General features: G+C 33.1%; 2 protein-coding genes across 3 annotated transcripts; both read right to left on the bottom strand.

The window, feature by feature from the left end:
- Nucleotides 1-530: 530 nt before the first annotated feature.
- LOC116005182 (ubiquitin receptor RAD23c-like) lies at nt 531-6,853 on the bottom strand. Of its 2 annotated transcripts, none has more exons than XM_031245437.1 (12): nt 6,698-6,853; nt 5,353-5,514; nt 4,011-4,061; nt 2,980-3,044; nt 2,755-2,823; nt 2,487-2,661; nt 2,025-2,183; nt 1,880-1,948; nt 1,715-1,762; nt 1,521-1,630; nt 1,364-1,442; nt 531-933 (listed from the first exon to the last, which is right to left on the bottom strand). In XM_031245437.1, exons 1-12 carry the CDS (start codon nt 6,761-6,763, stop codon nt 817-819), a joined length of 1,170 nt encoding a protein of 389 aa, XP_031101297.1. In that variant the 5' UTR covers nt 6,764-6,853; the 3' UTR covers nt 531-816. The 2 variants fall into 2 exon arrangements, with proteins under 2 accessions (XP_031101297.1, XP_031101298.1); XM_031245438.1 differs by having other exon boundaries at nt 2,980-3,035.
- Nucleotides 6,854-11,403: 4,550 nt separating this feature from the next.
- LOC116003686 lies at nt 11,404-12,277 on the bottom strand. Its single transcript, XM_031243588.1, has one exon. It carries the CDS (start codon nt 12,172-12,174, stop codon nt 11,611-11,613), a length of 564 nt encoding a protein of 187 aa, XP_031099448.1. The 5' UTR covers nt 12,175-12,277; the 3' UTR covers nt 11,404-11,610.
- Nucleotides 12,278-14,697: the final 2,420 nt, after the last annotated feature.

The following is a 14,697-nucleotide window of genomic DNA, read 5'->3' as shown; positions in this document are numbered from 1 at the left end:
AGTTGCCAAAATTAGACATGATTGTAGTCAAAATTTGTACTATTAACTATAAACCAACTTTTGCAATTGTTATACTATGAGTCTATGAACCAAAGATCACCTTTTATTGTGAATGATGATCCAAAAATTATGTGTAATTAATGTGTATAAATAAATTAAAAGTACATAATAGATTAATTGCATATACATAATATACAATTAAAATATTATATCAACAATAAATATATCTGTATTTTTAATTTATTTACAAACACATAATCTATTAACTACAGACACATAATTTATTAACACAATCTAAATGTTACTACGTATTTTAAACCAAAATCTACAATGCAAAGTGGAGTTGATGCATGATTATAATTTGCCCAACTTTTGCATGCCTAAAAGCTCAAACTGAAGCAATTCACCTATATCCTAATTTAGAATGCAATTCACCTTATCACCTGTACCGAATTGCCATCCCAAAAGAAATGCAGAAACGAAGATATAGGCAAAATCCGTACAAACTCTAAGAACATGAACTCAACACCTCTACAAATGAAAGCATTGATTAAGTTGGCAATAAGAACAATGTGACACGGTACCAAACGTTGATATATAATAAGACAGTTGTAATTATAGAAAACAAGAAGATAGCTGAAGAAGACACAAGTCAAAACAAATCAGGAAATATAGTTACAATTATTTCGGGTTTTTACACTGCACACGGACGCAGAAGATGCTACTTGGAAACTAATGCATGTACGGTGAGCATGAGAAGGAGATGCAATGTGGATAATTATATTAAAAACCGGTCACCAAACTTTACTTCCAACATCAGTCCTCGAACTCGTGCATGTGATCTAACAGATAGTTGGCTGCCAATTCCTCGTTCTTGTTGCAAGCAAAGAATACCTCTAGTACAAGCGCTCGATCAAATCCCATTGCTTCAAGCTGCAACACAAAACCATACAACCAAATCAAGCAATATAAAAATTAACAGTACTATGCTATTAGACCACCTTGAATGCTAAGTGCTAATAATTAAAAAGTACAACAATTCTTACAAAACGGAAATTATTAGAAAAGATTCAATTCAAAGAGGCTGGTGGAAGTTACATCTACTACTTTCCAAGGTTTAGTCATCATCATACATGATATACTCTAGACAAACATAAAACATGTGCGATGTTATTTTTCATTTTTGTCATTACAAACAGTAGCTTATGGACTATACAACACTCACAAAGTAAGAATACATACACACATCCCCACCCATCCAAAAAAACAAATAAAGGGACAAGGGTAGATGACTGAGCAATTTCCCATCAAAAGGTATGCATGAAGCAATCATAATATAGACTTGGAGCAAGTGAGCACTTACACGTTCTATTGCTTCACGCTCCTCGGGTGTTACTTGTACAGCCTGAGGCATTGATGCTGCAAGCTGCCCAAGTATGTTGCTGACAACAAATGAAGAATATGTTAGGCATTTAACTATATACTTCAAAAACTATACCAAAACCTAGGACCCAACATACCCTTCTCCTCCTTCAACAGGTTCATTGATAAGGCGAAGAAAATCAGCCTGGTGCTCCTGTATAAGCCTCATTAAATGGGGATTCTGTTTTCCCAGTTCCTGAAGCATGGGCTGCCAAGAAAATGAGAATAAGATTATTAATTCACAATCTCAATAATAAACCTGGAAAGAGACTTTGGTAAGAGTGTTCCAAACCTGCAATATTTGTGGGTTGGCTTGAACCATTGCTCTCAAGGCTTGGAACTGATAACAAAATATTTTTTTTGAACATATTAGCTAGTAAATATTTTCCTTTATCCCTTTATGACTATCTTGAAGAAGAGTTGGGGGCAGAAAGTAGGACATGAGTAAATGGTATACCTGTTGGCTATTGCGTAAAAAATCTAAGGAGTTTGCACCTCCTGTGTTGGAACCCATGGTTGGAAGACCCTGTTAAAAATAAAACGTTTAAAACCACCCTCGAAATGATACTGGTCAATACAATCTGAACTGAGAACTTAGGTACCTGTGGAAATAAATCTAAAGGGTTTGCATTTGGTCCACTTGAAGGAACGGGTGTAGGTTGTGTAGCTTGCTGAGGTTGAGCTGGTTCTGGTTGGTTTGCAGCTTGCACTATGGGTGGGTTTCCTCCTGCAGGAGGAGCTTCAGCTGACTCAGGGATACCCTGAAAAAAATCCCTCAAAGGAAACTCATTAGAACACCCTATAAAGTAATGCCCATGCTAGAATATTTGCACATTACAACATGTAACAAAATTCTTCAGGTTTTGAAAAGAAGGCTTTGGTATATCTTCTATCAGGCAATACATATACCAAACATGAGCACTACTTGCAGGATAGCATGAAAGTTTTTTGCATGCTCAAAATAGATCCTGCTTCTGATTAAAGATGGGGGATTAAATTCACCTCCCATGTGACTAGAGAACTGTCTTCCCTAGAATAAATTCATACATAAAAAGAAGACTTACAGAATATAAATATTCAACAGCCCTCTCAGGATTGTTATAAGCAGCACGCAAAGCACGAACAACAGTGTCCCGATCCCAGGTTCCCCCACCCATGTCAAGAATCTGCTGAATTGCCGACTCAAGGTTGTTTCCTGCGACCAAGTTAGAAGCTGCTTGACCATAGACATCTTCTGATCTGTCAATATAAATGTATAAGATGTTAAGAAAGTAGAAAGTGTAAACATAAATTCTATAAAAACCAAGTTCTTCACTTGAAGGTTGAGCTCACCCAGCAGTTGCAACGGGTGCAGGGGTAGGGGTGGGGGTGGGGGCAGGGGCTACTGCAGGAGGAGCAGGCCTGCAAAACATTTGCACTAAAGCAATTATATAAAGTCCATATGAGAAAAACATAGAAAACAATGAATCACAAAAAGAAGATTTTATATGCCCAGGGGAAGAGGTGGGGGGTGGGGAGGAGAATCTACAAGAACATTCATGGAAGCAGGAAACTTACGCAGTATTTGTAGATGCAGGAGTTGAGCTAACAGGTGGGTTGCTTGCGTGTGATTCCTGCAAAGGCATTAAAACAATTTTGCATCTGAAACCTTTTTTACAAGTAGTCATCAAGTATAAACTACAATTATAAATGAAGAAGGCTTTCCTGATCCCAAGAGTTAAATATTTGAAACAATTACAGCAACTAGAAACGACCCCATGTACAAGCCATGACATAGGCCTATGTACTTGTTTCGCCAAACATATTTTGCTACATATGTATTTCAATAGTAAAAACTAAGCATCGACTCAGCCAACAAGCAACCACTCAGGCAGCCTCACTCCCCTCATCAGCAACGACTCAGCCTCTGGCAGTCTACATCTTTGGTAACTCTCTTTCATTTTTATTCATTTTTTAAAAACTTTGTATGTAGTTGAAACTTAAGATTCATTTCTATATGTGGCTTTCATCTTGATTCTTGAACTCATTTTGGCATTTACCAAGATCAGCTTCCTCTAATTTTACCAGATTAATCCATATTTTTAAATTTTACATACACAACTATTTGTTTTATTTTTTTCTGTGAATCAGTGATTGCTGTGCCTGTGTTGGCTGTGTATGGAAATTATGTTTGAGATTTACCTGTTATGCAGAAAATTTAAAGGTATGAAGATATTTCAAGGTCATTGCTTTGAAGAATTGGATTGTATGGATATTCTATTTATTAATGAACCACAATGTGACTTGTAATTGTATTATGTTTGTTAAAATTCATATTTTAACTCTTTAATTATGTACAATTTTATATTTTATATATAATATGCTAAAATCGGGGATGGGGATTTCTCTGCCCTGTGGCCATCCCTAGGATAATAATCCACTATCCAAGAGTTGTGGGAAATCATTGTAGAGATACTAGGATGCCCTTCTAGCACTTGGTGATATATAATGATGTTGAGGACTTGAGATACTATTGTTACTACCTAGAGTAAGCAAGCACAAAGATAAAGAACAAGAAATAATTCTCATTAAAGCATAGTGTTACCAACCTTGGTTGTAGGTGTAGCTGATGCTGAACCTTCTCCAGATGTGCTCTTGCTCTAAAAATGCAGCATATTTAGAAAAATTATGGAAAAAGAAGAAGAAGAAGATAAGCAAAGAATAGAAATCCTTTGAATTGTCACAGTTGTCCATATCTTTTAAAACATAAGGCATGAGATTGAATAAAGAAGGGAGGCAGAAGATGCATAACAGTCTCCATCCATCTTTCAGGCAGTGTAGGGGCAAAGCTTGACCTCAGTATTTGAGGGGGGCAAACTAATAGATAAGTTCAACATACATATGAATATACATTGTGAGTGTGTGGGCGCGTAGTTCACTTCTAACTAAAATATACATGAACCTTTGAATGAGAAAAACATAACTGCCAACACAATTCTAAACTGTGTTCAAAACAACATTAATGTTAATATTAATATTTTCTAATTCAATATTTTTAATGCTTTGCATAATGACAGTCATATTCAGCTCAAGCCCCAAGACAAATGATGCCCATTGGATTTAGTCCTCGGAATTTACAAACAAGGATTCTACTCATCTACAAATGATAAAGATATACACTATTTGTACCTATTTTCTTTTTCAAATGGTTAGTTACAACTTCTATTCACTTCTATACAATTTATTACTACTTAGTCATTTTAATTTTTTTTGTTTCTGCACTATTATTTTTTAGGTATTTATTCATTTGTTCAAAATTAAAAGATTTAAAACACCTTTGTTTAAGAACATGAGAGACTGGACACCTTGTCTAAGGCTTGACAAGTAATCCTTGTTTTGTTATTACCTTCATTAGTTTGATAACTTTATTACAAGTACTTAGTTGTTTAACATATTAATTGTGTTCAATTCATTGTATGATTAATGCTTGCTTACTAGATGAATTGCATGATTCAAGATCTTTTCATCATGTGTTTTGAGGGATTGACTCTTTGGACAAAAATAACACATGATCATATAGAATGAGGCTTAGCATTTTTACATTGATACTTATTCTTATGGGTTCATAAATATGTATGTTGCTTGGTCTATGGAATATGGATACGCCTCATTGAAAGTAGCTTAAGAATATATTATTGCATCTAACCACCATGACTATTTGCTAAGTAGCTAAAGAAATATTAAACTACAAAATAATACACGGTTGGTTAAGTTGGAAGTGTCTTAGAAGTTTTCTATTGATATTTGCTTAAGTGTTTCGTTGATTGTTTTCTCTAATGCTTTCTCTTTGAGAGCTCAGTTTGTTCTCATAATTTCACACACCAAAAGCTCCACCTACAAGTGCGTGCAAGCATGGATGTTTTATGAATATTAGCAGCACTGAACATTTACCTTAGATATCATGACCACAACAAAATTATTTTCAGCAACTTTATTCTCCTCCAAGGTTGTGCCATCTTTAAGAACTTTTCCCTGATGGATGAGCATCAGCTTGGAAGCAGGATAAACATCTGATCCTTGAACAGTCTCTATGCTCTTCTTGACATCAGCAACCTAAAAAAAATCCATATAATTGCTTTAAAATATACATATAAAGCCTCAAGGCAATACCATTATGGTGAAGCATACAAAAATAGACACTGGAATTACATTTCTCAAAAATAAAGTAAAACGAACAATTTAAGAATTTTTAAAACTTTACTCATAGAGGTTCAGGGTGGTTAATTGCTAAGTACAGCCAATAAAAATTAAAAACACAGAAAGCACTTAAAATTTGTCCTTGGTGCACACTTGTGTGTAGTGTTGGCATCATATGTGCCCAGACAATAAATAAGAATGAATGAGAAAATTACCAGTAGAGTGAGCAAGCCATTGATAATAATAAAAGAATATGGGGCAAGCAGAGTAAATGCTTTTATGACTACTGATTTAATTTTTTCACTTGTTTGTAGTGCTGGTAACATATGTGCACAGAGACACTAAATGAGAATGGAAGGAGAAAGAATACCAGAAGTGTCACTGTGTCAGCAAGCCACATCAAATAAAGATGGGCAAAACAGTGTAAATGCTTATAAAACTACTGATTTCATCTCTTCACAGAGCTGACAGTGAATAGTTAAAAAATTCAATTTCTAGAACCTCATTTTATAATGTGATTCTATATATTTTTTTAAAAATCACTTAAATCGTTAATAAATGCACAAATACATATGAATCTAACTATTCAAAGTATTTGAAAAACACCAAATTAGCCCTTTTTTACTAGCAAAGAGAAATTATAAAAACTAGAAAATCACAAATAGAAGCCAATGACGCACACAACAGCAACTATTAACTTGAGTACTGGCTACCATTCCAAAAGCCCCAATTTTCACTACAAACTCAGCTCAGAACTACACTATCAACACAAGATTTTAATCCTAAGATCCTATATAAACAGAAAAGACTGCAAAACAAACACAATCACCCAATAATATCAGACTTCAAACTAAGTCAATTCAATTCCCAACCTAATAAAAGCTCAATCAACTGCAATGATCACGCATTTTACAGTCCTGCTTCCACAAAACCCTAATTCTCATCCAATTCAATCAAAATCTCAAAAAACTTCAAGCCAAATAACATAAAAAGAATTAACGCTAAACCCTACCAATCATAAACATACAGCTATACAACAAGCCTATATTTATCAAGGAAAAAAAAGACTAAAAATAGAAAGAAAAAAAGCAAATAGTACCGTATCTTCCGGTTTCACTTCGATTTCGAAGTGAGAGCCCTTGAGAGTCTTCACGAAAATTTTCATTTTTTTCTTTAATTTCTCCGCTGAATTGAATCACTGTCGCTGTCGAAGGAGAAAGAAGAAAGATATAGAAGCCCGAGGGGGGAAGCAAGCCTAAAAGCGTAAGCCCAAAACGTATAACAGGCTTTCTGTACTTTGCAGCTTTTTATGTGTGATTCTACGCGTTTCGTTATAAGTGATGTGCACGACGATATAAAATTGATGTTGGAGTATGGCGCGTGAGCATTAAACTATATGAAGAGTACGTTGGATTAGATTGAGAAGAGATAAGAAGAAAAGGATAAATAAAATAAAATATATTTTAAAACTGCGTTATAAGATAATTATATTTTTTTTTGAGTACTACTGACTCTGTTACAATGTAGCAAAGAGTCAGGAATGTAACTGGAACACCGGGTGACACTAGACTACAAGATCTTTGGCTTATAAGATAATTATATAATTCGCCTTTTAAGTGCTAATTTTGCTCCTTTTTTTCATGAGAGATGTCAAAGAGGTATTTCTAAATATCATTGGGCCTTTAAGAATTACACAATCTTTTTCGCATGAGCCCATAGTGGCGGTCAATTGACAAAGGATTTTAAAGTCAACAAAAGCCTTATTAGATGATCAAGTAGCAAGACACATTTTCAGCAAGGTATGAAGGCTTGTCATTGTTTTTTTTTTTGAAGGAAAGGCTTGTCATTGTTTTATTCTCTACCAAGACTCCAAGAGTAGATAGAGAAAAGTAGTAAAGAAATTATAAAATCTTAAGATCAATGTTGATTTTGTGATCAAACCAATAGTTAACAATCAAGACATTAACTTTAGCATGTTTAATTTAGAAAATTAAAATTAAGTAAATAAAAAATATTATTCTATTATTTAGTTTCCAGACCGGATACACTTCAAATTATTGAAGAAATTATATTGTATTGTTATAAAAAAAATGCAATTTACAGATGGGCCTAAAAAAATTAAATTTGGACTTTGTCTAGGCCCATCGATGTAATGGGCTTTAGGTTGAACTCTAAGATTGTGTTATGGGCTTCAATTGAACTTCATGATTGTGGAATAAAAGGAAAGTTTTTATGTAGAATAATTTCGTTTTTGTTTCAAAATTTTAACTAAATTTCAGTTTGATCCTAAATGTTGTAGTATGTTAATTTGATGCTCAATGTTTGATATTGGCTCACTTAGATCTCAATGTGATTTTCACCCAATTTCTTGATAAATAAGTAATCAAAATTTTAATATATAATTTATTTATTTTTTCAATTGGTTTATCTCATTGTGGTTCTTTGCGAGCTATAATCATAAGGTGTACTTCATGGCAAATTATACCATGTACTATGGTCTACCTTACATTGTAGACACTGGTCCAAAAATAACATTCAGATTATGTATTTATAGTTGACATATTCTGTATTTGCAGTTGAAAGTTTTTGTACCTGTAGTTATCATATTATGTGTCAACAATTATCAAGTTATTTGTTTACATGCACAAAAACTGTTAACTGTAAGTACAAAATGTGTTGATTAAAGGTACATAATTTTTGTATCAGGGTTCATAATGCAATATTGACCAGGGTATATGGTATAAGAATTGGTACTTCACTTAGACACCTTCAAATAGCAACTAACCAATTACGGGCTTTCCGGTAAATCAAAATAATAAAAAAAAATAATAAATAATATATGTATTTTCTTCCCAATTTTCTCTTTGTTTTTTTCATTATGGTGTTTTTTTCATAATGGTAATATATATATATATATATATATATATATATATATATATATATATATATATATATATATATATATTTTTTTCTTTCCTTCTCCCTCCCTCATTCTTGTCAAAATCAAATGAAGTTGATATTGGAAGTCAAGTCTTCAATTTTTAATTTTTACTTTCAATTCTTTTAGTCTTTTCAAAATTTAATAATGTTTGTAGATTCATTTATGTATTATTGAAATGTGTGATGCAAATGCATTGCATCGGGCCAATTCAACTTATAACTAGAATTGTCTTGGAGTCCATCCTTGGAAAAGTTCCAATCCACTCTCACGTAAGATATGTGAAATTTTTTTTTTCAATTAAAATATATTTTTTCCGTCTCATTTTATGTGTCTAATTCGATTAACGAAAATTGATTGAAATTACTTTTAATCTATTTTTTCATAATAATATGTCTAGTATTAGTACACAAAATTTATATGTTTAGAAACTACACTAAAAGTATTATTAAACACACAAAAAGTAAGTAAAAATACCAAAGAAAACATACAAAGAGGAAATAGTTTTCTTTTTTTTTTTGACAATACAAAGAGGAAATAGTTGGTTTGACAAATAAATAGTAAATATGACAGATGAAATGACACAGAGGAAATATTTTTTTCATGGATATATAGAAAATATTATATTTTAATTAAAAAGTATTACACATCTCATATGAGACGGTTTCACACAATACCAGTTTTAGATATAAGAGTCATGTTTTACCCACTTGAAAATCCCTTTCGGAGAAATTTACTTCATTTTTGTATTTAATTTTGAATTGCGCATAGTGGTGTGGACTAAGAATAGTGCTTGAAATGGGTATGCTGAATCAGTCTATATTTTTATGTCATTGACGCCAAAATTCCATTTGCTACTCTCAGATTTTATGTGGACTTTAATCTTTCTTTTGGATAATATTACATATATTAATTAAATTCTAACATGTTTCAAGTGACATGATTCAATCTAAATGATTTGTAGTAAAATTATTTAATTTACAAGTAACAAATAAAAAGACCAGAATAGTGATGCTTTTTATTTTTATTTTTATACTTTGGTGATATTAATTTTGTCGAACTAATCTTAAACTCACAGGACCCCACTATACCCAAGTAACAAATAAAAAAGACAAGAATAGGGATGCTTTTTATGTTTCGGCACGCATATGCAAATGAAGTAGAGGGTTAAGATATTAATAATCTACGAGAACAATACATTACATAGTCGGTATTATTTTAGATCTTCCATGAGAATAGTCATATAGAGATAAGATGTGCTCGACTCGAGCACCCTATCATATTTAGTGATGGTTGATTTTGGTTGCTTTGAGCCGTTAGGGCTAGAGTCGGCTAGAATGTGAAATCCTCCGTGTATAGTGATTTGGTCACGTTTAGTCATAAACATTCAAATTGACCATTGTGGTCCTTCAATTCGACTTTCAAATTATTATCATTCGTGGTCAAGCTCACCACCTATGGCCCTTCAATTTTCAAAATGTAACCAGTCGTGATTCTTTTGTTGGCATCCCTACACCTTACAAGGTTATCCAAGAAAAGTCTGACTAGGGTTACACCCATATGCATTTTAACATGACACACACATATAAGAGTCAAATCTTCGACCTTATTCCTTTTTATGATGAACATTATAAGATAAATTTGTGGTACATTTTTTTTTAAATATTATTGCAGATTTTGGATGAACATTATAAGATAAATTTGTGGTACATTTTTTTATAAATATTATTGCAGATTTTTTTAATAAATGTATGTTTGATATCTTTTTCAAACTAGAAAATAATTAATCATGAAAAGGCTAAGATGAGCTTGGCTAGGGTTGCATCTATATTTTAAGATGGCACACATATACTGACATTTAAATATCTAAATTATTGTGGATTTAAATTAAAATTTCAAAACATATTGGATCTAATATATATGTGCTAATAAAATAATGAAGAACTATATATATATATTTATAAAGAAAGTATACCGGCCTGACGGCCTTGTACCAAATACCATTGATATTCCATTATAAAAATATCCTATATTTATGTTTCTTTTGTGTGGACTGGCTTGTTGCTTGTGTCAAATTCAATTGTGTGTGTATGTTTTTTTTTTCTTTTAATTCAAATTTTCTAATTTCATCAGATCTTAGACTCCATTATTATGTATTTTGAATTTCATAAGTTCAGACTTGAACCCCATAACTCACTCTTAGACCATGAAGAATCAAATTCAATTGTTTGAAATGGTATGTTCTAGAAGAGTTGCCTAGGAGACTTTCTCCTTTACTTGTTGTGATGAAAAAAATTTGCAATTACGTACACTTGATAAATTTATTTTATAACTCTAACATCAAACAAAGAACTATAAAGAAGTAAACTAACTTAAGGTTGTCTTATAACCTAACCGATAAAAAATCTTAAAGAGATAAACTCACTTAAGTTGTCTTGTGACCCTAACCAACAAAGAACCACAGCAAGGTAAACTAACTTAGGTAGCGTCTTGTAACTAACCAATAAAGAATCATAAAAAAAATTATATCATAGATCAGAGTAGTGTAGATCTTGATTCAAAAATAACTTCCAAATTATATATTTATAGTTAATACATTCTAAACTTATTAACTGCAAATGCTTTACAAAATATATTAACTAAAAATATACAATTTTTTTTCAAAAAAAAGTACACAATTTTTATATCAAGTTCACAATTGTTGCCTTGCTTATGGTTGGGACTTGGGAGTTGTGTGTTCTAGAAGCCTCCCGAGAGACTTCGTCCTTTGCTTTTTGATAACGTTGGTCGTTGGATGTCATTTTTTCTAGATTTATGTAGTCTCGGTTTTTTTTTTTTTTAAATTCGTAAAATGGAAATGGTAGATATTTCTGTAAAATTAAATTAAATGTTCAAAATTGAGACTAGGCACCGACAAGCATAGGCTAAAACCATCCCTTTTAGCATCGGTATTTTCAATTTTTTTTTCCAGTAATTAAGTATACTCTTTTTCTCCGCTTCTGATTTAATAAAATAAAATAATAATAAAAGTAATTTAAAAAAAAGATTTACATTTTCTATTCCTATCTAAACTTCTAATTTGCCGGTAAGGTCTCGGGTCTCCACAGATAATCACCCGACCCGTAAGCAAGATCCGAATGGTCAAATAACCCATCCAGCGCAGCGTATTCACCGCCGTTGATGTTATAGTTCTCCGAGTCGACGATTCCAAACTCGTACGAGTCATAACTCGCGATATGGTCATCCAGGCACCACAAATCGCCGGTGAGTTCGGCCGAGTCAGAGGAAACGCGGATCAACTCCGGCTTCTCCGCTTCCTCCGCCGGCGGCGACGCCGTAGCCGGCGGAAGGCCAAGCTCGTCGTCCGAGGCTTCCAATAGGTATCCGAGATCCGGCTGAGACTCGCCGGACTCCGACGTCAAATCAACCACCGCCGCCGCCGCGGCCGGCGGCGGCGACGCCGTAATCTCCTCCTCGAAGCTCTTCATGAAGGAATCCAGATCCTGCTCCGCCGTGCAGAGCTCGAATTCATCTAGGTCATCCAACAGATCCTCCCTGAGTCTCTTCACCTCCGGCGAGTCGATCCCCAACTCGTCCGAGTCGACTCGAACTCGCTTCTTGCAAGCCACTTCCTCCATATTAAAAAAAAAAAAACCTAAAAAACGCGAAACAGAATCGATTGATTTTCTTAGAGTTTGCGGTTTCGTACACAAGAGAGAGAAAAAGCAGTTTGAGGGTGAGGAGAGGGGCAAGATTGGGAAGGATTATATAGTGCAGACAAGACGGAGAGAGAAAGTAGAGAGAGAATGGGAAAAAGATAGAGAGAGAAAGGGAGAGGAGTTAGAGAGAGAAAGTGTGATAACGACGGAGGCGCGTGGGTGTGGGAATGCTTTGGAGATTGGGTCCATCGTCATCACGGGCGTCTCGTACTCTCGTTTAGACTTTTTCTCTTTATTTTATTATTTTATTATTTTAATTTATTCATTTATTATGATTCAAGAGTAAAAAACGTGTGCGGGGTGTCGGGTGCATATAATATCCAACGAGTCTCGATAAATATTGACTCCACACTTTTTTATTAATCATAATTTTTTATTTTAAAAATTAGTGAAAAGGACATCAAATAAAAAACTATTTTTTCTTTCAATTTTACTCCGTATCTTTTAATATTTATTAACTATTTATAAATTTATGACTCTGTCATATACTGTTGCAGTAATATTTTACGAGATTGTAAACATTTTAAAATTCTTTTTAATAGCTAATTTATATTTTTAGATCTAAGTTATAATTAAATAATAATTTATGTTTAAAGGTGTTTCTCATGTTCGTACATGATTCTTAAAGTTAAAATGAAATTGCATTGTGTTTTACCTGGTCTTTACACAATGGAGGCAAAGAATGAAACATTCTTCGAAACTTGTGGGCTAAAAAAGTAAGGTTAGCTACGTGACTTCATAAGGAAACTTCATAAAATAATTACAAATAAAAAAATCAATACCTCAAAAATAAACATGTAACTTTTTTTATTTTTTAGGGTTAATTCCATTTTTTATCATAAATTTATTTGTGATAATTTATTTTTAGTCCGTTTTATTATAACATTTTTGTTTGGTTGTAGTATTATTGTGGTATGACTATTTTATTAGAACACTCCAACTTGAATCCTGTACAAATTGAAAGTCTTTCACAAAGCGTGGTTTGTATTCGAATATTTATTAGCGCCGTAAAATTTTCCTTATAAGTTTTATTTTCCAACACTAAAAACATAATACTCTGTACAAAAATAATATTTGTAAAATTGTTGTTGTTTTTTGATTTGTGATTTGAATGAAATCTAAATATCTGATACATAAAATGAGATGAAATTATCGAAATATTATATAACCCAATAGGAATAAAATATGGGCAACTCAAATTGAGTTGGTCAGACAGTGAACTTGATAATCACAAAATTTTAAGTTTGAGTTCTTAAAAGAACCAGTCAATCATTGTGTTCTTTTGTCGGATAAGATTACAATACAACCCCATCTAGAATGCACTATTCGAATAACGGTTAGAGTTATTTCTGGATTAAAGGAATATGTGTGTGGGGTTTGAATAGTAAAATTGAAATGATGAGGTGACACGATTTCTTTTAACTATCATAAAAGGAAGTACCAAAAAATTTACCAATTGCGTGGTGGAGTGCGTTTAGGGTTGGGATTTAGGTCAGTTTGATTGGATTAACGTTTAAGGAATAATATATTCCGCGATTAACTCGTTTGGAGTTGGGGATTTGGGGTCCGGGGGGAGGCACGTGGGGTCCACTGAACCTAGTCAATCACGGGCTGTCGCGCCTCTTTTTTTGTTTTCTCTTTGGCGCTTAGCCGTCAGTCGTTGCTTTCGGCTCGGCTGCCTCCACCCACAACTTGGCGGCATTACGCCAAGTGGTAACGGCTTAGCTCATTTATTTCTTTTTTCCTTTTCTGTTTTTTTAAATTTGAAAACAAAAAAATTTAATGCCAGCTGGAATTGGGATCTGTCTTCGAGAGGATTAGATTTAGATTGGAAGCATTTTGTTGGATAAGTGACATGGACTTTGCGCTACAAATTAATGATAAATCAAACTTTATATACAAACTAACAAACCCCAAAAAATTAATCATTATTTAAGAAATAATATCCTCATCATATATTATTTTCAAATTAGTGGTGGTGATCTTCTTTTTTTTTTTTGCCCCGAGTAAAAATATACAAACATGGGTCGAAATTAGTTAGGTATGAGACGAGTTCATAGATTTATAATATAGTAAAATGAAGTTAGAAATTTGAATTATTAAAAAAAAAAAGTAATAACGATTCATTTTATTCGATCTAACTCGATTCAGTGAGACGGTTTCACACAAGTATGACTCTTCAATTTTTTTTTATTTCTTTAGTAAAAACGTGTGCGAGACCACCTTACTGGTCCTAATCCATGAGACGAATCAGATCTTTAATTAATGAGGTCAAAGATTCAGCCCATTAATCAAAGACACGATCTGTCTCACGAATTGATACCCGTTAGACGGTCTAACACAAGTGTTACTTTTTATATACCACATTTAGTCATTTTGACATAATCTTTATAAAAGAATACATAGAATGCACCATATTTTCAATTCAAAATTATAGGATTG

Source organism: Ipomoea triloba, chromosome 14 (genome assembly GCF_003576645.1).
Source record: "Ipomoea triloba cultivar NCNSP0323 chromosome 14, ASM357664v1".
Classification (NCBI taxonomy): Eukaryota; Viridiplantae; Streptophyta; class Magnoliopsida; order Solanales; family Convolvulaceae; genus Ipomoea; species Ipomoea triloba.
This window is presented reverse-complemented; position numbering and strand designations above follow the sequence as displayed.

Bases quoted from the DNA above. Each gene is read 5' to 3' on its own strand.
- LOC116005182 (XM_031245437.1), bottom strand. From the start codon at position 6,763: ATGAAAATTTTCGTGAAGACTCTCAAGGGCTCTCACTTCGAAATCGAA. The intron at 1,763-1,879 runs GTATACCATTTA...TTTTGTTATCAG, and splicing joins TTTTACGCAATAGCCAACAG to TTCCAAGCCTTGAGAGCAAT. The intron at 934-1,363 runs GTAAGTGCTCAC...TTTGTGTTGCAG, and splicing joins AGCGTGAAGCAATAGAACGT to CTTGAAGCAATGGGATTTGA.
- LOC116003686 (XM_031243588.1), bottom strand. From the start codon at position 12,174: ATGGAGGAAGTGGCTTGCAAGAAGCGAGTTCGAGTCGACTCGGACGAG.